This window comes from Siphateles boraxobius, unplaced genomic scaffold, assembly GCF_051911475.1.
Source record: "Siphateles boraxobius isolate OS27281-9 unplaced genomic scaffold, OSU_SipBor_1 35, whole genome shotgun sequence".
NCBI lineage: Eukaryota > Metazoa > Chordata > Actinopteri > Cypriniformes > Leuciscidae > Siphateles > Siphateles boraxobius.
The window spans coordinates 9,593,391-9,615,846 of record NW_027508975.1 but is presented as its reverse complement, the minus strand read 5'-3'; the positions used below and the strand labels follow the sequence as shown (position 1 = coordinate 9,615,846).

Sequence of the window (22,456 nt, the reverse complement as noted above, 5' to 3'; positions counted from 1 at the left end):
ATTTACCTATTTTCCACTGCACAACACATGCCATATTTCATCTAAAGCTATTCACTGACACTGGTAAACAAGTATAATAACTTTTGAGAAATCTTTATTTGGGGCCAAATTTATGACATTTAATAATAAGAATAATTATTAATACAATCAATAATAATACAAAATTAACAATAAATGAAAATATATTTCATACTTTAAATTTACCAGTTGAGTTTGGTTTAGTATTTTACAATAGTATTATGAGTATTTTCAGATTACTGTAAATGTAAGTTTCATTGTTTTACTTTTTACTCAATTTTGATGATTTTACACTTTCACTGATGTTTTTTACAGTATATATATATATATATATATATATATATATATATATAGTGGTGTCATATCGATTGATTGCGATTATTGCAAATAATATAAAAGTTTGTTTACATGTGTATATATATTTTTATATACATGTCTTTGTACACACACAGACAATATAAATATATATACACACACACATTATGTAAACACACGTCAGATGCAATTAATAACGATTAATCGATTTGACAGCACTAATACACACACACACACACACACTGTTTCAATAATAATACACTGTGCCTATGTTTTAATGACTTTCTAAAGCTTATTTACAAAAAGGGCCATAATATTTGGGAAATACTGACCACTTGTGGTAAAATATAGGATGCACAACATATACCACAATAAATCAAGGTCTTGTTTATTTAAATAAAATCATTTAAATTCAGTCAACACTTCCACATTTCAATAAAATCACAGAAAACATTAACACAAATGGATTTATACCACCAAGATATTGGAGAGCAGTGATTGACTGAAACCATGGTTTTGTGATAAAATATTTTGTACAACAAATACAAAATAAAACTGAAGTAATGAGTACTGCGGTTTAAAAATGTAAACCATTTCATTCAAACCCCTCTCTCAACAATGTTTCCTTTTACAGTATTTTATAACCAGCTATGCATCCTATTATTATCTATATGCCTTTGTTTCTTACACTGATCTGTAGTCTGAATTTGAAGGCACTCTTCATCAAAAAATTCACAACTCTTTAAAACCAACTATCTTCTATATGGAAGACATCTGGTCTTTTTGGTATTTAATAATCATGTGTTGAAAGTGCAGTAAATTCCCCAGTGATCACTGGTATAACGGCCACAGTCTAGTTTCTCCATTCCAACCAAGGCCATGTGGTCAGGAGTGACTCCTGAGCCAGTTTTAGCAGACCTAAGGAAGATGCGGTCAAAGCGACATTTGCTGATGTAAGGCACAGTCTTATTGCTGTTTGCTTTGGTGTCCCAGGTGTATCGGCAGTGTTCCTGTTTGCCCAGCTGTTCCCAGACGTCGCAAACACCTGGAGGCAAACCTCCCACCTTTACGACCTACACGGACAGAAACGTTCTTCAGAAATACTGCATTCCACTAGTGACTTCCACTGTGCTTTCATTCCTCCATCATATTTGGAGTTAAGGTCCTTGCACATTGAGTCTGAAATTTTCGTATGCGTTTTTTCGTATTCGTCATTCGGTGGCTCTGAATTGTCAAAACACATCTCAAAATGCTTGCTACGGATGCAAAAAACGCAAAAAATCAAACCCGATCCGATTTTTATTATGACGGACGAAAGTTTCGGAGAGAGTGTGATACAACGTGAGGTCTTATTTATTTTTAAATGTGCAAAAAGTTTCGGACTAGTGTGCAAGGACCTTTATTGTGATTGTTAGTCCAGAGTTTTCCCAACCCTTTCTCCTATTCACCGGCCCATCAGTAAAATTTAAGTGGCTTTCATCAACACCAAAGCAAAAAATAGGGTTAATTTTGACTTGTATTATTAATACAATACATAATTTCACCAATTTTTTGTCAACATTTACATTTTATTTTATAGGTTTAACCAAGAAAATTCTTCCAAGTATACCAAAATTAAATCAAAATTTATTAACAAACTCAGTTAAATTTATATTTTCTTCAGGTTAAACAAACTCTGTGTACCACTGGTTGGGAATCACTGATCTAGTTCATGTGGTGAATTTTAAAGACTTTAAATTTACCTCAGTGTCTCTCAGATTAGTGTCTCCGGCAAAAATAACAGTGGTATCTTCTGGTGCTTCCTTTATCTTTTGAAGTATGACCCGCAGTTGTTTCATTCTCTCCTCTGATTGGTTCTTACAGCTTTCTAAATGTGATGTCATCAAGTACAGCTTTTTACTGGAAAAAGTCACCTTAATAAGAAACCAGAGTCAAAAAAGAAATGGATGCGTGTATAAATGATGAGAGGCAAATTAATTATGAGACACACCAACATAGAAATATGTACACACAAAATTTTGGGGTCAGTTTTTTTAAAAAGAGATGAATACTTTTATTCAGCAAGGATGCAGTCAATCAATCAAAATGTATTTACTTTTTTTTTTTATCAAATAAATGCAGCCTTGATGAGCATAAGAAACTTCTTTCAAAAACATAAAATCTTACCAACCCCAAACTTTTGAATGGTAGTGTAATTCTGATTCATTAAGAAATGCACCGGTGCCATTAATGATCTCCCCAAACAATCTTTGGATAGCTCTTATAAACCACAAACTCACCCGAGCAACTAACAGATTTCTCAACATTTGTGTTGTAGGATAACTGATGACCTCACTTTCCCAAAGTTTCACTCTTGATTTCTTCAACATTATTGCCGTGAAGTAACCATCATCGCTCCCTTTAATGACAGGAGAACTTCATGAATCAGCAAATAACCCATAAATAACTTCACTAAGATTATTCTCTTACCTTCAACAAACAGGTAGCTAACAGCACGTTTCTTAAGATACTGAATGTAAGTTGGAATGAGTTCTTGAAGAAAAACTACATCTGGTGTATATCTACAAATGAACAACAGATAAAAGGAAACTAAGTGTAAAACAAAACTCCCTTATTGTCACATAAACAAACTCACAGAACTAGATAACAACTCACAGAACTAGATATGAGCACAAGCCCCGGGCACGCTCTGCAAGACTTAATGTGTCCAAACCATCCACATTCCAGCTGATGATGGAGAGCTTGCTGTCCTCAGCATCAGATTTGGTTACGTCACTGTCAGCCGGACTTTTCTTTAAATTTACACTGCTGGAGCAAGTGGGTTCCTCTGCTGTCAAGTCAATGCTGCACAAAAAACAATTTGGAAAAAGAAAAGAGAAAGAAACAAAGTCAGCATGAAACAGAAATTGCGATAGTCTTTTCTTCCAGGGAAAAAAAATGTAGGGCGGGACTTGATTTTATCCATTGGGAATTGATTAATGGATCGTTTGATGGTTATGGTTTGCTACTGCTGTGATGTCATGTGAGTGACGGTTGATCCTGCCCTCGCACCAGTAAACACGTTGAGCAAGAGGGAGGGGAGGTTATTTTGATTAAAAGTTACATAGGCAAACATTTAAAAAATAATAATAATGATGTGCACAGATACTGCCATATTTTTTTATGGTGACTTTTAAATATTTTTAATTAAAGTATAGAGTAAATTAAGTTTTCTAATTAATAGTATCGAGTAGTGACCATTACCAATCCACCTTATCCGTCTTAAATTTCTTTTTTGTTCCAGAAGTATCAGCAGTGTCAGAAGAATTCACCCCCTTTCTCTTATTCCCAGGCACATATTTAGTTTCCTCTGCGTCTTCAACATCAAAGACTGAATCCATATGAGCTTCAAAGAAAGAGTTCAAGGCTCTCTGGCGGGAACACACAAATAAATAAAACAAGAATGTCGTTAATTACTACACATGCTATACTCAATCTAATGGCGTAATGGGAAACTTTACCCATAAAGTGCGTTTATAATGTGCAGTAATAGAGACATATACCTCCATGTCCCATTCGTTTTCTGCTAGATAACACTGCGCGACGGCACTATCCGATCCAGAGATAGAGGCAAACTGATCGCAAAGACTCGTCCTCGCTTCCTCTAAAGCAGACATTGGTTGATCCTTGTGGTTACCTGACATTACAGTGCTGGACAAGTTCGTAGTTGAATATAACGGCGGGATATGAATGTGTACAGCTACAAAAACATTCCGGGTGGATCCCGGAGAATACGGATAATATATCGATATTTACATATGCTTTTGGTCGCTGGAGCTACTTTATATACAGATTACTATAATCACGACCTCAAAGTATTATAAACTTAATTTTCACAGTAAACGTTGCATCTTTTTAACCGATTAATTACCATTGTTCAAACAAAGCGTTTCCGGAAGAATTTAACTGTAGTACTGAAAGAATCGGTTCTTTCGAACAGTTATTATGTTCGTTATTAACACGAATAATATATTGATCAAATGTGTAGGCACGTGTATGCCGGTACAGTTTGTTGCAACCATTAATTGGATCATAAGACATTTAGAACCAAAATATAATTAGCATTAAACAATTCTAAAATAAAGTGTGTTGCCTGAAAAGTTCAAATTGACTCAGTAATATTGAACAAATCATTTAGAACGACTTTGTAAAACGAATCAGCAGATTCATTGAAAAGACCCGATCCATTATTTCATAATAAAAGTTCTCACAGCCGAATGGTATGTCTTAGCTTCTAAAAATATTGGTTGTTAAATCTTTACATTTTGTTTACCCATTTAGAATAGTGTAGTGAACATTTTCATTTCTTCTTGGCAGTGGAGGACTCCAAAAATGCCTTAACCTCTTAAAATATTACCACTCTTATTTTGTATAACACTTAGGCAACCTTTCAAATATTCTGTCAGAGTGAACTTGTCCTTTACTGTGTTTTGGTATTTGCAATAGTAGAAATGGTTTCGTTGTCGCTGAAATCACTAAAAGAGATCATGAGAGTGATGGTGGATTGTCCTGGATTTGATCGGGTTTTAAGTAAGGTACGGTTGGTGTCTTGGTTAAATTCAGCGATTCTTCTCGATAAACCATTGATGTGCAAACCAGCCTGACCAGTTCACACTGCTGTAAACATAATGAGCCGTTTATATTGTGATCAGGTCGAAATACTGTCTGCAACCCCTGGGAAAGTGGTGTGTGAGATGAAGGTGGAGGAGGAACACACTAACAGAGGAGGCACTCTTCACGGAGGACTGACAGCTACACTGGTGGATGTGATCTCTACTACTGCAATCATGTACAGTGAGAGAGGAGCTCCAGGAGTCAGCGTGGACATGAACATAACGTGAGCTCTTGGGTATAAGTTTGTGTCACTGTACAGGATCATCAAAGTATGTGTTACTGTGTCATATAAAGGGATTACCTCCAGCAAGGGCTATATGTCAGCTATGCTTAAACCTGAGATATGGTTAAATAAAACTAATTGTTTTCGGCAATTGAAATAAAGCTAAAAATTTAAAAATGGAAATATAAAAAACGAGAATTCTAAGGTCAGACTTTAGATTAGGGTCAAATTCTCACTATTAACTATTACTTTTGCCTCAGTAAACTTATAATTACAGCATATTAATAGTTAGTAAGGTAATTAAGTTTAGGTATTGGGTAGGATTAAAGGTATAGTTCACCCAAAAAAATAAAAAAATGGTAATCATTTACTCACTCTCAAGTTGTTCCAATCCTGTATGAATATTTTGATGAAGGTTGGTCACCAAAACAGTTGATGGGCCCCATTGACTTCCATAGTACCATAATTTGGTAACAACTGTTGGATTCAGTGAAAACAAAACCACAATGGCAAACTATGTAATTCAAATGTAGATTTTAGCTGAAAATTTGAACTATTTGCTCTGAATATGGGTATTTTTCATAAATGCCTGGTGATACATTTCTACAATTAATTTATAACATATTGGTTTTGAAAAGTCTTATTAGGTTGTTAAATGGCAAATTCCAAATGTGACATTTATAGGGGCATGTCACAAAAGGTCTACATGTATTTTATTCCCTTGCTAATAATGGTGTAGCTGAGGCTTTAAAGGTATTAACTTGGAATAAAAGTGAAATAATATAAAAATGGGATAATAAGTAGTCCCAGTCTCCATTAAAAATAAAATAACTTCCATTCATCATCTAACACTTATTATATTTGTTTGCTTTCTAATTAACAGATACATGAATGCAGCTAAAATTGGAGAAGACATCCTGATCACTGCGCAGGTTTTAAAACAAGGAAGGACTTTGGCATTTGCAACAGTGGATCTCACCAACAAGGCGAACGGAAAACTCATTGCTCAGGGAAGACACACTAAACACCTTGGTAACTGATTATGTGCCCTGTAAATTATGTAGTTCTTTATGGTATATAATAAAAAGTCCAGCATAAAAGTATTTTGCACTGTGTTAAGATATGTTCAACAGTGTTTATTTTTAACAGAATTATTCAAACAATGGGTACATCAAAATGAAGACAAAAACCCACCTTCCCCTTCAATGTGAACTTAGTTTCAAAAGGGGAGAAAAAGTAATGATTTTATGCCATACGAACAGACAAGGATGGCTTACAGATACCAAGTCCCAAGCACTGCAATATTTAGTACTCTCAGAACAGGGTGGTCTATAAAAAAAAAAAAAATCCATAATGATCAATTTCAAGTTTCTCAACAAAATTTCTCATTAGGTACATAAGCTTGAACATTAGTCTCCCATCACATTCCCACCACCAATGATTACATCTGGTATCAGTAGCTTGTATGTATATAGTGCAGGAATTGCTTAATTGGTGACTATTACCATCCCAAGTAAAGAACAGCTTCAGAATCCCCCCACCTGACAGTTTGTCAATCATCTTAGATATACATCCCACCACACCTCCGCCCCCATCAGGCACCATTACTCCAGAAATTATCAAAACAAAGTGTGTCATATTATAGGCAAGGAATGACACTCAAATTAAAATGTCCAGCAAAAACTAAGGCAGTAACTGAATGAGAAGCAATGCCTACACCAAATGAGTTAAGTTATTGTTCACCTTGTAATAGAAGCCTTTTGAGGAAGACTACCCAGGCTCTTCTGTCCTCTGTCACTGATTGTCATTACTCATGAAATCCCTACTCAATATAAAGGACATGTTAACTATCCCTCATGAAACTGATGTTAAAGCCAGTCCAACACTAGAAGATCACATGTGAGAGACATCTGTCATTGGTTTCCTTTTTTCTCGCTCTTGTTTTTTTGTTTTTGTTTTTGTTTTTTTTGTTGCCTTAACATAAAGAGTTCCTTCGGTGACTGGTATTGTTGACGGTGCAGCTCCAAGAGAACCACTCAAAATCAATGTTCATGCAGGTTCAAATAAAAACTGATCAAAGAGAGGAGATGGGATGAGCCAAACCAAGATTGGTCGAGGGAGGGATAAAAAATAAAATAAAAAAAAGCTAAATTAATCAAGAAGAAAATGAGTGGTTAACAAAAAGGAGAGTTCCAAGCACAAGTTCAATTCTATTCAACTGAGGGATTTGTAGATAAGGACAACTTGCTTCGAGGCCTTGAGGGGCGTCTTCCGTGCGTTTCTCTCCTAGTCAGGCATGTATGGGCGGAGGTGGTCCTCAATGTCTCCAACCCCCCAACAGGTAAGCTGATCCTGTGGCAGGTAGAGACAGAGGCTGCACAACTTGAAAACTGTAAGCTTGGCTTTTGGAGTCTGTGAAAGAAAAGAAAAAAAGGTTATTGATAAATACTGTATTATGCAGTAAATATTAGGGTATAATAAGATGGGATTCACTAAAATTCTGACAATAAATGACACTTTTAAATACATAGTACATAATAGGTTGTTATAAGGTGTATAATTATTGGGGATTAACTTGTATTAAAATTCGGGCCAATACAGACAAGTCAATCAGTTATTTATTGGTTATTGGCAATAACAAAAAAAGTAGGTTATTATTATACAGTATTATATATAATAATATTATACAGTAAACATTAGGCTATTATAATAAGTTGTGTAATTATGAGGAATTCACTGATATTAAAACTCTAACCAACAACGATGACCAAGAAATTACTTTATATTTTTGTCTATAAATAGGGTTGGGAATCGAAAATCGATTCCAATTAGGGATGCTAACGGATGACCGTTTGACCGATGGTTGACCGTCTCAACGTTAACCGATCAAAGTTGTCGGTAGTCGGTAATAAAAAAAAAGTGATCTCTAAATTAGGCTATTATAGACAGTGGACTAAACGCTACTACAGTTAGCCATCTTATTCCAAGATATTTTTGTGTGAAGTGAACAAATCCCTCACACTCAATTTTTCATAACTCAGCTGTTTGTACTTAATAAACCAATAAAAACATTTGGCGCGATCACAAGGTTTGCGAAAAGTAAAGGCTACAGGCTAAAACACTGGAGGTTAGAGCCAGGGCAGACGACAGGATGAAGCGTGCAAAGAAACATAGTGTGTGGGACCATTTCACCAAAAAGAATGACACAGTAAGTTGCAACTTGTGTGATACAGTGCTTAAATACAGTAGTAATACCGTAGAAATACATTACATCTACATTTCAGTGGTAACAGATAAGGTGATGATGATCATCATCTTTCTTTATTATTGTTAGCACTAACGTTACCTCAAACTATGCGGAGTCTCTTCGGAGCTGTCATTTTTTTAAATGAGACGCTGCAATGTTTCAAATGAGCTTCTAACGCTAGACTAACGCCTTTATTTTCAACGCGATCACCTTGTACCCAAACCATTTCGAAACTAAGGAGCCATTTGTCCTCCGATTACATACAAGCTCCTCGGCGCCGCGTTTGCGGGACTCGTGTTTCGCGCTGTAGGGGATCTAAAAAAAAGCGACGTGAGTTGAAGCGCGGCGCCAGGGCAGTGTGTGTGTGTGTGTGTGAGCGGGAGGCAGAGAGAGATGCGACAGAGTTGCGAAATTGCAGGCGCGGCTCGAAATGGCTGTTATTTCAAATTGTGTGGCATATTTTAAACTAATCGGTTAACCGGTTTCAACCGGCTAATGAGGCTCTGTGGTCGGTCAAGAAAATTTTTAGTTTTCGCCATCCCTAATTCCAATCTGGAATTGGATGCTTAAGGTCAGGAATCGGATACTTGTTATAAAATGTAAAATTTGATTCCTCTTATCGATTCCTTTGAGTGCATTTAACTGAATATTGCACGATAATGAAAGGAGTTCTCATATATATTTTTGCACTCAAACAGACAAATAATCAGTCGTAAACACGTTAGTTATGTCTTATGTAAATGTAAACAGTTGACAAGAAAACGTAGAACACTATACTGGATCCATGCAGCTCAAGTGACTGCAGCTGCCGTCTCTATAATAATGTTAATCAAATAACAAAAGACAAAATTCACTCGCTGTTCTTGATTGAATAACCTTTGACTATATAAGTAATACATATTTTATTTAAAAAGTGCAGTGTTATGATTACAGTTTCTGTACCTGAAAATCTTAAAACACTATCAATTGCAACTTTGTACAGTTATATTATTTGTGTGATTGCTAATTTGTTATTTTTGTGTTTACTTGTCTTTAATAATCTTAATCTTTAAACTCACTATGTGAGCTGTTGGCACAAATAATCTAAATGTAAAAAGAGGAAATTAGCATGTACAACCAAACATACAATAATAATCATATTTTTTTTTTTTTAAAGTACTTTTATACTTAATGTTTTAATGAACCAACCTGTAAGTGCTGTCTGTCCATGAAGAGAAAGACAGACTGATTGGGGTTATTCATAACCATCCCAGCCTTGTCCTTCCGACCAACAGCATGCAAAAACTGCTTTTCATAGTCTCCGTGATGAAACTCGAACTTGGCCTGTGAATGTTGAGAAAGTAAATGTAACTAAATGGAGTCTGATTTACATTTATAGCATTAAACTTGTACATGGATTTTCAATATTTCCCCAACAAGACTCAAGGTTTTATGTACCTCTCATGTCCATAGTGCAAATGGCGCATGTGCTAAAGTTGAATACTTGGTGTCAAGGGTTTGAACAAGCATCTAACCCCCAAGTATGATTAATAAGAAGCAAGCGCCAGGAAAGACAGAGTTATACCTGAACAGGCCTGAATGGTTCATCTTCAGCCCCTTTCCATCTGGAGAACAGGAGACAGACAATCTTCTCAATATCATTGCGGGGCCAAAGGATAAAGTCCATCTCCTGGGTACAACCTATCACATCCTGTACAGATTTAGAAACATCAGTGAGATGCGAAACAGAAATTGACCTCGAACGACATGACATGGATTTTTAGACAAGACGGGGATTACGATCACAATGCTGCCGATAGAAGCAATCTTCAAAAATGTTGTGAGTCAATACTTACTCTACGCATTGACTGGTAACGCGGCGCGTGTAACTGCACCACATCTTTCTGGAGAAGTTCTAAAGAACTCTCTAAGGAGTAGCTTGTTCCCTTCACGCCTTTAAGGATATTCTCCTCATAGTTGTTTGTCATCACAGGTACCACCTCAGCAACTTCGAATAGTGCAGACTTCTTTTTCTGTAAAAGTGATAGAAAGGCATATTAGAACAATCGCAGTTCATTCCCAAATCATTTCTTGGTTTCATACAGAATCAGTCAACGCACCTTTTCCTTAAAAACAAAGGCAATGTAGATCTTGAAGTCGAACTGATCGGCCAGAGATTCTCGTTTCTTCCGTAGCTGGGCGCGGAGTCGGTTTCTTGTTTGATTCCGGCGAGAATTTGGGTCTCCCATTGTTACGGACAGTAAGATTTTCCAAACGCAGACTTTTTCGCTTTTGATTTTCTTGACTGTAGCTTATTTGGTTTTCAAAACCTTTTAAAAACTAAAGCAGCTATAACCAAGCACTACCTGCAGTACGTACTAATTTGAATTAAATAACAAAGTTAGTGAAATCAAATCAAGTCATTTTTAATCCGGGTAGAGCACTTGGGCCAAGTAATTTTACACTTGTCTAAGTTTTGATGAGTTACACCATTTTTTTTAAAGCAAACAATCAAGCCAAGGCTAAGTATAAACTAAAAGAAGCCACTCATATAACACGACCTGATCAATTAGTATATTTTTAGATGAGAAATTGTGTTGTATTACTGAATAAAGGACAGAAAACACAAATGCTTGCTACACTGAAAACCCATAACGACAGTTGTGTGTGCGAGTCCGTGTGAGGGGACAGATCCCTGGTTTTAGACAAATAAACCTCGCTTCAAGTTATCTAAAAAGCTGACCAAGCGATTTGACTTTGAAAAGTCTCTTCCAGCATTGACTCTTGCTTGAATCCATGTCTTTGTATAAACGGCCTGATAAAAGCACATCTGAATGACAGGTGAGAAAGACAACCATGGCAGAGAAATGCAGACGCCATGAGATATTGGCACGGAGTAAGAACACAGAGTTTGCTAAACATCTTGGGGTTTAAGGGCATAAAATGGGCCCACGAGCTCTCCTGCCACGGTTGAGTTTCATTGTGAGGCTTTTATTTTGTGGCTGGCTAGCAAACTAATGCTAGCTAAGCTGAATACACACACGCCACCGACTGATAACCTGGTCGAAGGGAGCTACATTTCTTTTCTAACCAATATTAGATCTACGAGAGCATTCAAAGCTAGTTGTCATCAATAAACCAACTGTTACATTGTGTGCTTGCCTGTTTTTTGTAATCGCGATGCTAGCAGAGACTGGCTTCGATGAGTGGGTAGCTAACTAACTATTGTTTCTCTCCATTTTTTATTCTCGAGTTGTCTATTAAGCCCGTTTTGATCCGAGCAAGTACTGCAAACAATCTTAACACGTCTTAATACATCGATCTCAGTACAAAAACCCGCCCCGGATGAATCGATCCTCGGCTGAGGTTTAGCTTGATGGTCTCCGTTTGTTTTCGAGCTTTTCCACAGTCGTCACACACCCGCATATGCCATGTCAAGATAAACTGACAAACCGACCGAAATCCTCCGTTCTCTCAGGTAACAGACGGCGAGATCTGCATCGCGGTGGGCCCATAATGATGGAAGGAAAGGGTGAAATGTCTTTCGAGCGATTCTTTCGACTGTTTCGGCCCTTTGTTCTGCGTTTGTCTGGAAAATAACAAGCGTTCCTCGCTGAACAAACAACTCAAAATGGCCGATGCGCGTCACGCAGTTGTGCACATGTGACAGAGGAGGAGCGCGCGCTGCTGAGAGCTTCTGTCAGCTGGATTTATGTAGCGAGGAATGTAGAGACACGTTTTCTTTAAACGTGTCACGACAGTCTATTTCAGTTTTGTTTTGTTGCGCAATGTGTCTCCAATACTCCCATTATTTGTCTGCAACAACTCAGTTTACTTTTAACTTACCATTAATAGTGCACATATTGCTGTTGTTACAAACTAGTGAAAACAATTGGCGGGGTCGTGGCATGGATTTAATGATTAAAATGGTTTTAAAGTGTCTACCTAGAGGATAGATAATTTAGTTGAATGTAGATACAACCATGAATTTAACTAAATAAAACCATTTTATTGTCATTTCGACCATACTTTATTAAATATTTAACATATACACATAATTGAATTGTGCATAGTAATCATTTGATTTTTGAGAATTGGATAGTAATTATATAATATTAAATTAGTAAACTTTAAAATCCCTTCAATCACATGGACTGGGAAAAAAAGACGGCTGTTTACCATTTACGTCTCTCTATCCGCGCGAAATTCTTGCGTCACGTGACGGTACAAAGGAAGTACTTAAACCAGTGGCGCGCTCCACACACAAGCTTTCGAGAAGTCGTGAGTTGTTGTTAGCAGTGCGTGCTTATCGTTCATTTCCCGTGAGTATTCTTCTTTAGTTTGAGTGGTTTATGTTGGCTTTTGGTCGTTTTAGGTTATTTAAGGCTTTCCATTGATTTTAAGAAGTGCCAGCGTGCGTTTAAATGTTGTTAACGTTATGAGTGTGGCTCGGTTTCATTCAGTTTGTGTGGGCCTGCTCCCCTTTTGATGTAACGTTAACTTCGGCTTATGATTTTTAGATTTAATTAATCTATATAACCTTAAGGAAATACAAACGTCATATTAATGTTACACCAAATTTAGAGTTTTAGTGTAATAAAACATTGGGTTATCTAGTCTTGTCACGTTAACTTTTTCTCTAGTAATGACTTTAACTTTAATCAACAATATAAAATGGTTGACATGAATTTTCAGCTCCCTGACATTTATAAACCACTGCGATGTAATGTGCTTCCTGTAATCTATACAGTAATCTAAGTCAATTAATGAATTTAAGAGATATTATATTCCTACTATTTATCATGATAACGTAGTCAACGACATATCAGCTGTTTTTTTTAAACTGATGAATTTGTCACAGAGTTCCTGAACTGTTTTCTAGGTGAAAACATGAGCTCCATCAGAAGACCCAAACATGCTGAGAATCCCTCTGAAAACATCAAGGTATTTGAGAACATCTTACTTTAAGTCCCTGTAAAGTCAAAATTAAGTATTTGTTCTGAGTTTGTCACACCACAGAAAAATCTGTTATTAGCCACCCAGCTAAATTTGAATGATAAAAAAAGCCTGGTGGATCTGAATTTAATTCCGTTACTTTTAGATGTAATGTATGCTGATTAATGGCCCCTAAAGGTGGCATGAAATGGATGTAATAGTATTTTCTTCCCTGTTGTGATGTATATGCCACTACAAGAGGGAGGGGACATTATTTTGGTTAAAGATTTAAAGGGTATATGATTTTTTTAAAAAGGGTAAATCCTCTAATAATTCTTGAATGTCCCTTAAGAATTGTAGGTTGATTTGTAAAAGCTAATGGATGGTGTTTATTGTGGCTATGTAACTGTGACCTCTAATTCTTATGTTTTGGTTATTTATAATGGTCAGGTCAGTTTTGTAAAAAAGGGAAGGAATTAGAGATCCACTAATGTATCGGTCGATGTTTAAAAAACGCCGATTATATCCTGTCAGTCAAAAGGGTGCGGTAGATATGATCGACTTGAACTTGCACTGTGTGAAGAAAGTCTCATGTTGAGTAGGGATGGGCATTTCTTAAAAATATTGCATTCGAATATTTGGGCCCATAATCGAATATTCCTTTATTTAAATGACGTTTGATATAAAACAAAGTTGCCACCATTTTTTTAACAAGCTTACGATTAGGCAATGGGCTATACACAAGAAGCCTAATAAATGTAAAATAAGCCTAATAAAGCAGACAGTCATCGTACAGAACGTGCGCATGCACTCGAGTCATATGATTATCGTGTTTATGTTGAGAAATGATGTACATGCTCTATTGTGAACGCGCTGACAGACGTTTCAGAGACCAAGATAACGGTGTTTATAAGCGAAGTTTCTAACAGCACTTTGCGTTTTCTGTTCTATAACATGTCTCCAACTTAAAGGCAGTATGTCTCAATCATTTTGCTATCAGATAAGTTATCTCTGATCACTCGGGGTCCAGCTGCACTTACCTGCAGCCGTGAATGCAGTGATGGACAGCTGTCTTTCCTCATTCGCCTGCTGTTTGGATTTCATGTGATTTCTCATTGTGGGATATAATTTGTGCACAACCCTAATGTTGAGTTAGTTAAGGCAAGTTAATGCGACAATAACACTTTAACCGCTATAAACAGCTACATAAAGCAGGCTCTATCTGACCCTATGAATCAGCCATAGTTCAAGCCAGGATTGCCAGATCTGCAGTTTTCCCTATAGCCTACTAAACATTATTTGTAACGTCCCTCTCACCCAATAATCACAAATAGCTCTGTGCTTTTGTTACTTCTAAAAAGAAAGTATCATCTTTCAAATTCTGTCTATTTTGTCGCTAAATTCAAACAATAAATGGCATTTTGACGCTCTTAAATGTGACGTGACCGATTGCTCTGTTCAAGCAAGAGCTCAGAGCAAGTATTTTTCCACTCACAAATTCTAACTGAAAAGATGTCAATAAAACTTGCTTGTGAACAATATCACTTAATATTGCATTTACCTCAGGAGTCATCCGTTTGTTAGTTGGCTTTATAAAAAAAAAACTAGAGGAGCTTATTTACTGTTAATTATATTAATTATATATGTCTGAATAAATTTGCCATGTAGACAAGTCCTTATAAAAACTGAGTTCTAGACAAACATTTCAGCTTTTATTTGTGTAAATTTATCTAGACATAAATGGCAGCTGAATATAATTGTCACATACTTCTTTGAGACACGAAGGTTGAGTATCCAAATGCAGTTAATTTTGAAAGGGTAATCCAAAGTACAGGCAAGGTCAAATGCAGACAGTCCATACAAAAAGACAAGGGGACACAGGCTAAAAGAGGAATCCAAGAAATGGGCCAAGCTCAAAAACCAGGAACACTGGATCAACAGGGAGAATGCTTGGAATTGCAGTGTAACACTAACTTCACAATCACATTCATTTCCAGTGAAGTCTTGTTTAAACAAGGTAATGAGACAGCTGAAAACGGTGAGTGCTGATGAGTCAGGCAGAGAATTATGGGACATGTAGTTTGTGAGGGAATGACAATAGTCTGATGTGGAGTGCCCCACCAGTTGGTGATGTTACAATAATAGCTCTGTTTATTTTAACCTCTAATATTATTATAGTGTACCAAATGAGAGAATCTCTTCCAAATAATGCTGCAAACTATACAGAGAACCATTTTATCCATAAGAAAAAACAAACTATCGGTATTGGCTGATATCATTCTGAATAATCTGGTATAGGCTCAGAATTCATGTCGGTGCATCTCTAGAAAGAATGTTTTCAACTACTCGATCAAGTTAGGATAAACTGAACTGCCAGAGACCTTGCTCTGTCTCTGAATTAATCATTGTCAGTGAGTTGAGATCCAGTAACTTGTGCATCCGTCTGCCACTGTATTTAAGTGAAAACATTAACCAACTCCAAACTTGCAGTTGGTCATAAGGAGACTTCTGTGAGTTCCCACGGTAATTACAGGTTAAAGAATGTTGCAGTTAGATAATAATGCAGGCGGTCCAATAGCTGCCCGTGGGAACTGGAGGTGTTTACGGCATGCAGCTGATGTGTGGCCTGCCCCTTTCCCACGCTTGTTAGAACGACCGATACGTGGAGTTGCTCCGATACCTTGCTTGTTGCCGTCTTGAACTGACAGCTTAAGACGTGTAAGAGGAGAATAATGACTGTTGAGGCAGGTGAATTGAGCCTGTTACTGTGCATGGATAGAGTTGCTCAGTTTTCCGTCTCACCAAAACGAGCCTTTATCCTCAGATTCTTGTTTTATTACTGATGACATCTGAGGACCCTGAGATTAATTCTTTAACTTTATTCTTTTCTCAGAAATTCTTTGTAGCACCAACATCTGGAGTGGGATCAGGAAGGAGGACGCTCCAAGTCCTTCAGCCGTCTGCTGTAAATAAGAACCTTGGTCGTATAATTGAGGTACTTAACAGTTGTTGCCATTTTGGACTTTGTAAAGTTTAGAGACTCTAACAATCACACAGTTTCACTCCAACTAAAGTCGATCTCACTCTGTTTAGAATGGCAAATCAGTTCCTAAAAGGAAGATGTGGAGCGCAGAGCAGGTTAAAGGTTCAAAGAGGGTGAAGGCAGAGGTGGCTGTAAAATCCACAAGTCCAGAAAATGAGAACCAGCCTGAGGGGGTTACGCAGGAGGCCTATGAGCTCATGATCAAAGGTAAGTTATCACGCATGGTTCAGAGGCATTGATTGGATTATTTACATTCTTGCCAAGGTATTCCTGTTAATGCTGCTAGGCAGAGACAAATTGCTTGGGGTTGGTAATGCATTCTCTTAACCCAGTTTATTGTTCATTGACTATTAAAGTGGAAATGTAACGGGTAGTCAAGTTAAAATTACGTAGAAAAAGAGGTTTTGTTATATTACCAATATCTTGCAGTTAGGGATGGGACGATTACCGGTTTCACTATAAACCACGATAAAATGTATTGACTGTTAGAATTATCGTTTAAAATTCAATTATCATTAAAACCGTGTTTGATTATCGCGGTTTTAATAACTCACTATAAATCCTGTCCAGCCAGCAACAGTCTGACGCAGGCGCGCAATGGTAAGGCAGTGACCGTGTTCGGGAGATTTCAGCCTTATAACTATAAGAGGACCAAATCTGAGATGTGGTCATATTTTGGCTTTTACAAAAATTCTGAGGGAAACTTAATCGAGGATGGTCACTCTGTCTGCAGAACATGCACAAGAAAGTCTCAGCAGATTTGAAGTGTTTACCCCTATTGCAGAGTCGTCTTGTGTGACCATCACACACTGTTGTAGCGAACGCAAGGCAAGTTTACTTTGACCTCTATACCAAAACTACGTCTGGGAAATAATTGGGCACAAAATGTTTTGAGTTGAAATATTTTATCTCCCTCACTTGAAATAAACTTGAAGCTTCCGCGAAGAAAAGTTCGCAGCAAGTGGCTTTGAGCCAAAGACGAACGAACAAATTCAAACAAGACTATTAAGAGTGACATTTAAGAGATAATAATGTATATTCATTGTACACTTAACATACACAGATTTTTTAGATTTATTTTTTAACCACATAATTACGGGGACATATTGAATAGTTTAATGTTTTAAATCTTACCTGTTAAATCCATTTTGTACAGCGTGCAAAACTCGTCCAGACAAGATGATCACAACAATATTATCAAATTCTGTAAACAATTAATCAACTCTGATTTAATTTTCAATACAATCAAAAATGGAGACGCAAGTTGACATTGTATCTGAATGAAATGAGCGCGCGTCCGTTGTGATACATGGATGTGCGCTGAGTTATAATGCGTTGCTATTGACGACGGTCATTATAAGGAAGGAAATGCCACAGAATAGAATCTTACTTTAAAAAGTGCATAGAGCTGCTCGTTTTATGTGTTTGTTGTTTTTCAAATATAAAACTTGTTGAAATGTTTTCAGTGTGAGCATCAGTTATTTTTTAACACTTTCATCTTGTTTTAACAAAACCGTGATAATATTGATAATCACGATAATTTTGGTCACTATAATCGTGATATTGAATTTTCATACCGTCCCATCTTGCAGTACAACCTGTGACTTCACTGGGTTTGTCTTGCCTGAGTTAAACTGATATAACTGTAGAGACATTGAAGGGCAGATGGTGAAAGATAAAGACAAACCATGAAAGATGGAAACTGGAAAGACACAGGGCACCAGAGGACAAAAGAGGCCACTATTGCATTGCTCCTGGATGTAAAGATCAGTTTTACAGTGTTAAAGCAAAGGACAAAAACACTCTGTTGGTCCACTACTTGGTGACCGCTGTTTAATAACAAACTATAATGATCTTCATTAACTCAACGGAGACAACCAACCCTGACTTCACAGGTTGTAGGACTGCAAGATGGCAGTTAAGACATTAGACATTTAGCTGTACTTTCAGTAGTGAAAGCCAAAATTCACTGCTTTTAGACCTTGAAAGATTAAACTGGTCGGGGCATTTCAATGGTCGTTTCAGTACTCTAAAGCATCATCATGCATCCAGGAAGACATGTTGCACAGGTTTTTCTCTTATGTCCTGTTGACCGCTTCAAACGGTTGTGATGTGCCATGGCAAATGCAGCCAGTGCAGATACGTTGGATGGGTTAAACGAGACCCTCTCGTTCACTCATTCGCTTGTGGCACATAGCAGCACTGGCTACGTCTACATGCACAATTTTGTTTAATTCGGACCGAATTCATTCCGATTGATGAATCCGAATATTTTTACATGAATGCTAAACGTGATCGGGTTGATGTGTGCGTTTTTCACACGCTTCAAATCGGAATAGATTTTTTCACATGCGCACACTGCACAATTACAGAGTTTCCATGCTGTTTGCACATACTAACTATTCTCCTACATTGGTTCTTAGTTTTAAACGGCAGACTTCGAATTATGACCAGAAATAGATAAATATTGAGTTAATGAGCATATGAACCGTTGTGCCGTGCTGCTTATGTTTATCATGCTGTAAAAATGCCCCTCCCAGTGCCCAAAACCAGTTGTCTGTGGATGAGAATCCAAAACCAGGACTGGTGGTACGTTGTTCTGCTCCACTTCACAGATGCTGAGTGAAAGGAGAATTTTAGGATGACGGTCACTCATTTATATGACGCTTTATTCATCAGAAATGGCAGTTCATTCTGTGCATCATACGTCATTATGCTACTTCAACGTCATTGCACATGCGCAGTCCTTTCAGTTTCGGTTTTCAATCCGATCAAGTGTTTACGTGTTCTCTCGATCAGATTAGAAAAGGAATAAACCACCCCTTTCAACCCGATCAATTTCATTCGGACAGAGCTCAAACGGATCAAGGTGTTTACATGAAGGCTTTTCAGTCCGATTGAGCTGCCAATCCGATTACTAACGGATTATTTGGCTGCATGTAAACGTTAAATGTTGGGCCTTTTATTGAAAGTACCATACTTGTGACATGCCTTCAAGCACCTCTAAGAGCGGTATTTGTAATATTTTTAACTAAAAAAAAACATTTAAATAATAAAACTACTTGTAATGAATTAAAAAAATTCTCGGATGCAGCTATTGTATTGGATGTTTCTCCTCTCTCCCCCCAGAAACTCCTGGGTCCTCCTACTGGAAAGAGGTGGCAGAGGAGAGGCGGAAAGCACTGTTCAGTGTTCTCCAAGAAAATGAGAAGGTGAGTTAATCGTTAAAAGGGTGATTTTGCTAATGTTTTGCCATCTTGCTCCATTTCTCTTATAGGACTGCTGAATCAGTTGTTCATGACACGTGTTTGGCATGACCATAGGTAGCCGTAATTAGTACATTATCTGGGGGGAACTATTTGGCCTCCCTTGAAGTTTGTCAAAGGTCCCCCTGGTATGATTGTTTTTATTTTTTATGTATTTAAATGTGATGCCTGTTATTTCGTTTCAAAACTAGTTGCACAAAGACATTGAAGCCAAAGATGAACAGATTGCTCAACTGAAGAGTGAGAACGATGAGTTACAGGAGCTGGCACAGCATGTACAACACATGGCCGACATGATCGAAGTGAGTTCTTTATGGCGTTTAATAGTGGTGTCCGCCTTGCCAAGATTTGAATGCAAGAATTTAACCACTCTTATGGTCGGACCAAAGAATAAAGTAACCTCAGTGTTCAAATAATGCCCATGTTAACATTTGCTTTTACACATTTCAATCAGAGATTAACCGGTAAAAGTCCAGACAATCTAGAGGAGCTGCGTGAGATCGCCTTTGAGCCTGAAGATGACGAGGATCAAGAAGAACATGGAGATGAGAGTGATTCTGATGGAAGCCTGAACGGTGTTGAACTAAACCCAGAACAATCACACTGTGTGCCACATACGGATTTCACAAATGAAGAAAGCTGAAATGATGCTCTTGAAAATATTGAACTCACTAGAACTGTGATGGACTAGTTGTTTGGTCTTAAGTGAATTTTTCTTTTTGCCTTTTTAGGACAATTTTGCACCTTGTTTTAATACTTCTCTTTGCTGTAAATTAGCTTTTTATTTTCAGTACCTGTAGTTCATGTTCACTGCCAGTGTACATATTGTAAACTTGAATGCATACAGTGGAAATAAACTATTTTGTACACATGTGCTTTTCTACTGATCTTTTCTCTTCCTGGTGTAAGTGCAACCATACAGGTTGTATGTCTTGTGCAGAGCATCGTTCCTCAAGCTTTGCTGGAATCCTAAACCTTGAGGAGCTCCTGAAGGTAGTTTAAGGCCAGCTGTCCCAGTCCAGACTCGCCGGTTTCTCCAGACCCATCTTGAGGTGGCGGGTCATTGGGATGATACAACGGAGGATGTTGTGCAGGTAGCAGCTCAACTGCTGTTGTGGAGAGATTGCGGTTTGGATTTTAGTAAGATGTTGTAGAGTCCAAATTCTTGACTTCTGTTTGGTGCCTTTTCAACAAGGAAGTCTTTCCTACTTCAACATTGTGCAATTATTAGTGTTAAGACATGTTTAGAAGTTCATATGCTTCAGATACTGTACATTTGTGCTCTGGTGATTTAATAAAACTGAGCATCTTGCAGAAGAACATTATAGCCAGAGCTACTTCTGTTTGTTACACTGGATACTCTGCAGTTGTCCTGCCAGGTCCAAATACAAGATAAGACAAAAACACGGTTTGAAAGCTGGATTCATGTATTTGTGAAACAAAGAAAGTTACATTGTTCAAGAAGTGTTTTTTTACACTGTCATTACACAATTATGTTAGACTAAAACTGGAATGAAAAATTCTTATTCCCAGCATGCTTTGCATGAGACTGGATCATTCATTAAAATTGTGACATGTATGACATCAAGTTAAACTAAAAACAGTGATTTTGTGAAATATTAAATCATTTTGTGATTTAAAGTAATTTTCAGCATCATTACTCTTGTCTTCATTGTCACATGATCTTTCAGAAATTATTCTAATATGTTGATTTGCTGCTCAAACATTTTATAAATTGTTACACATGCTGCTTCATATTTGTGGAAAATGATATACATTTTAGGGAGTTCTAATCAAGGAAGTTTTATTCAAAATAGGAATTTGTGTAACAAAGTATTTTCCCTTTGGATAAATCTAATGCACCCCTCACTGAATTTTTCAAACCCTTTGAATGATAAGTGTATGATTAAAAAAAACTCATGTGATAATTATGCAAAAATAAATTTTAATTACCACTTTCAGCAGAGGAAATACAGTAAATTAAAAATAATAATAAACGAGGGAACATTAGCATTGTGACATCAAGTGAAATACGCTCTCATTCAAACAGTAGTACCTAAAGCTATTGCAACGGCAAGCTGAGCGCTCAAGCCCTCGACACGTACAGTCACACGCTCACAAAACCATAACAGCTTTCCCATCAAGGAGAACACTAATTTAATGAGGTTTAAACAATAAAATGGAGTTCACTGAGCTTCTGTCTGAGATGAATACAAGGCATTAAAGTCAACCTTTTCACTTGATATCTCTGTGCAAAGAAAGAAATTCTCGAGGAGTGATCACCAATGCCCAGGGTCAAATACTGTAACGGATGTCATTCCTCAAAAAGCAAGAGGAAAACATTAAATTCGGTGACTCAATACAGAAAACGGGAAAAATAATCATTTTTGAGTATGTCATAATTCTGATAAATAGAAACCACAAAACAGTCTTAAATATATTGACTACGGTATCATTATGGCTTGAGGAGTTTGTGCAGTAGATGCCACATAACATGTTAAGAAACAATCTTCCCGAAACATTTCAGTTGTGCTTTTGAGGCAAATACTTACAGTAACCTTTCCGTCCTCAGTACATTCCTCGAAATGTGCTCTTTTGATGGATTTAAGCCCCTGCTTTCATACAATTCTCAATGTCATAGAAGAAATTTGTAAAAAATAGGTACGGTGATCTACAAAACCGTGTCTTAATTGTCGCTATAAGCGTAAATTCACATTTGTGAGACCAACATTGGGTGTGTTAACGTCATAAAGCGAGGCAAGCATTCGGTTAGCAAA

At 37.2% G+C, this 22,456-nt stretch overlaps 4 protein-coding genes across 6 annotated transcripts; 2 read left to right on the top strand and 2 right to left on the bottom strand.

Moving 5' to 3' along the window:
- Positions 1–697: 697 nt before the first annotated feature.
- On the bottom strand, positions 698–4,129 carry tdp2b (tyrosyl-DNA phosphodiesterase 2b). Its single transcript, XM_077196297.1, has 7 exons — positions 3,876–4,129; positions 3,577–3,743; positions 2,989–3,177; positions 2,803–2,894; positions 2,613–2,731; positions 2,076–2,246; positions 698–1,406 (listed from the first exon to the last, which is right to left on the bottom strand). Exons 1-7 carry the CDS (start codon positions 4,014–4,016, stop codon positions 1,131–1,133), a joined length of 1,155 nt encoding a protein of 384 aa, XP_077052412.1. The 5' UTR covers positions 4,017–4,129; the 3' UTR covers positions 698–1,130.
- A 518-nt stretch (positions 4,130–4,647) lies between these two features.
- On the top strand, positions 4,648–6,324 carry acot13 (acyl-CoA thioesterase 13). The gene is made up of 3 exons (XM_077196295.1): positions 4,648–4,907; positions 5,025–5,209; positions 6,093–6,324. The coding sequence occupies exons 1-3, from the start codon at positions 4,824–4,826 to the stop codon at positions 6,247–6,249; spliced, it is 426 nt and encodes a 141-aa protein (XP_077052410.1). The 5' UTR covers positions 4,648–4,823; the 3' UTR covers positions 6,250–6,324.
- cunh6orf62 (chromosome unknown C6orf62 homolog) lies at positions 6,313–12,782 on the bottom strand. Its single transcript, XM_077196294.1, has 5 exons — positions 10,556–12,782; positions 10,292–10,468; positions 10,021–10,146; positions 9,645–9,779; positions 6,313–7,621 (listed from the first exon to the last, which is right to left on the bottom strand). Exons 1-5 carry the CDS (start codon positions 10,682–10,684, stop codon positions 7,496–7,498), a joined length of 693 nt encoding a protein of 230 aa, XP_077052409.1. The 5' UTR covers positions 10,685–12,782; the 3' UTR covers positions 6,313–7,495.
- Positions 12,169–20,550, top strand: gmnn (geminin DNA replication inhibitor). 3 transcript variants are annotated; one of them, XM_077196291.1, is made up of 7 exons: positions 12,169–12,757; positions 13,318–13,379; positions 16,264–16,365; positions 16,464–16,620; positions 19,543–19,625; positions 19,871–19,981; positions 20,134–20,550. In XM_077196291.1, exons 2-7 carry the CDS (start codon positions 13,326–13,328, stop codon positions 20,320–20,322), a joined length of 696 nt encoding a protein of 231 aa, XP_077052406.1. In that variant the 5' UTR covers positions 12,169–12,757; positions 13,318–13,325; the 3' UTR covers positions 20,323–20,550. The 3 variants fall into 3 exon arrangements, with proteins under 3 accessions (XP_077052406.1, XP_077052407.1, XP_077052408.1); XM_077196292.1 differs by having other exon boundaries at positions 12,697–12,757; positions 13,297–13,379; XM_077196293.1 differs by lacking the exons at positions 12,169–12,757; positions 13,318–13,379 and adding an exon at positions 16,063–16,114.
- The last annotated feature ends 1,906 nt before the right edge of the window (positions 20,551–22,456 follow it).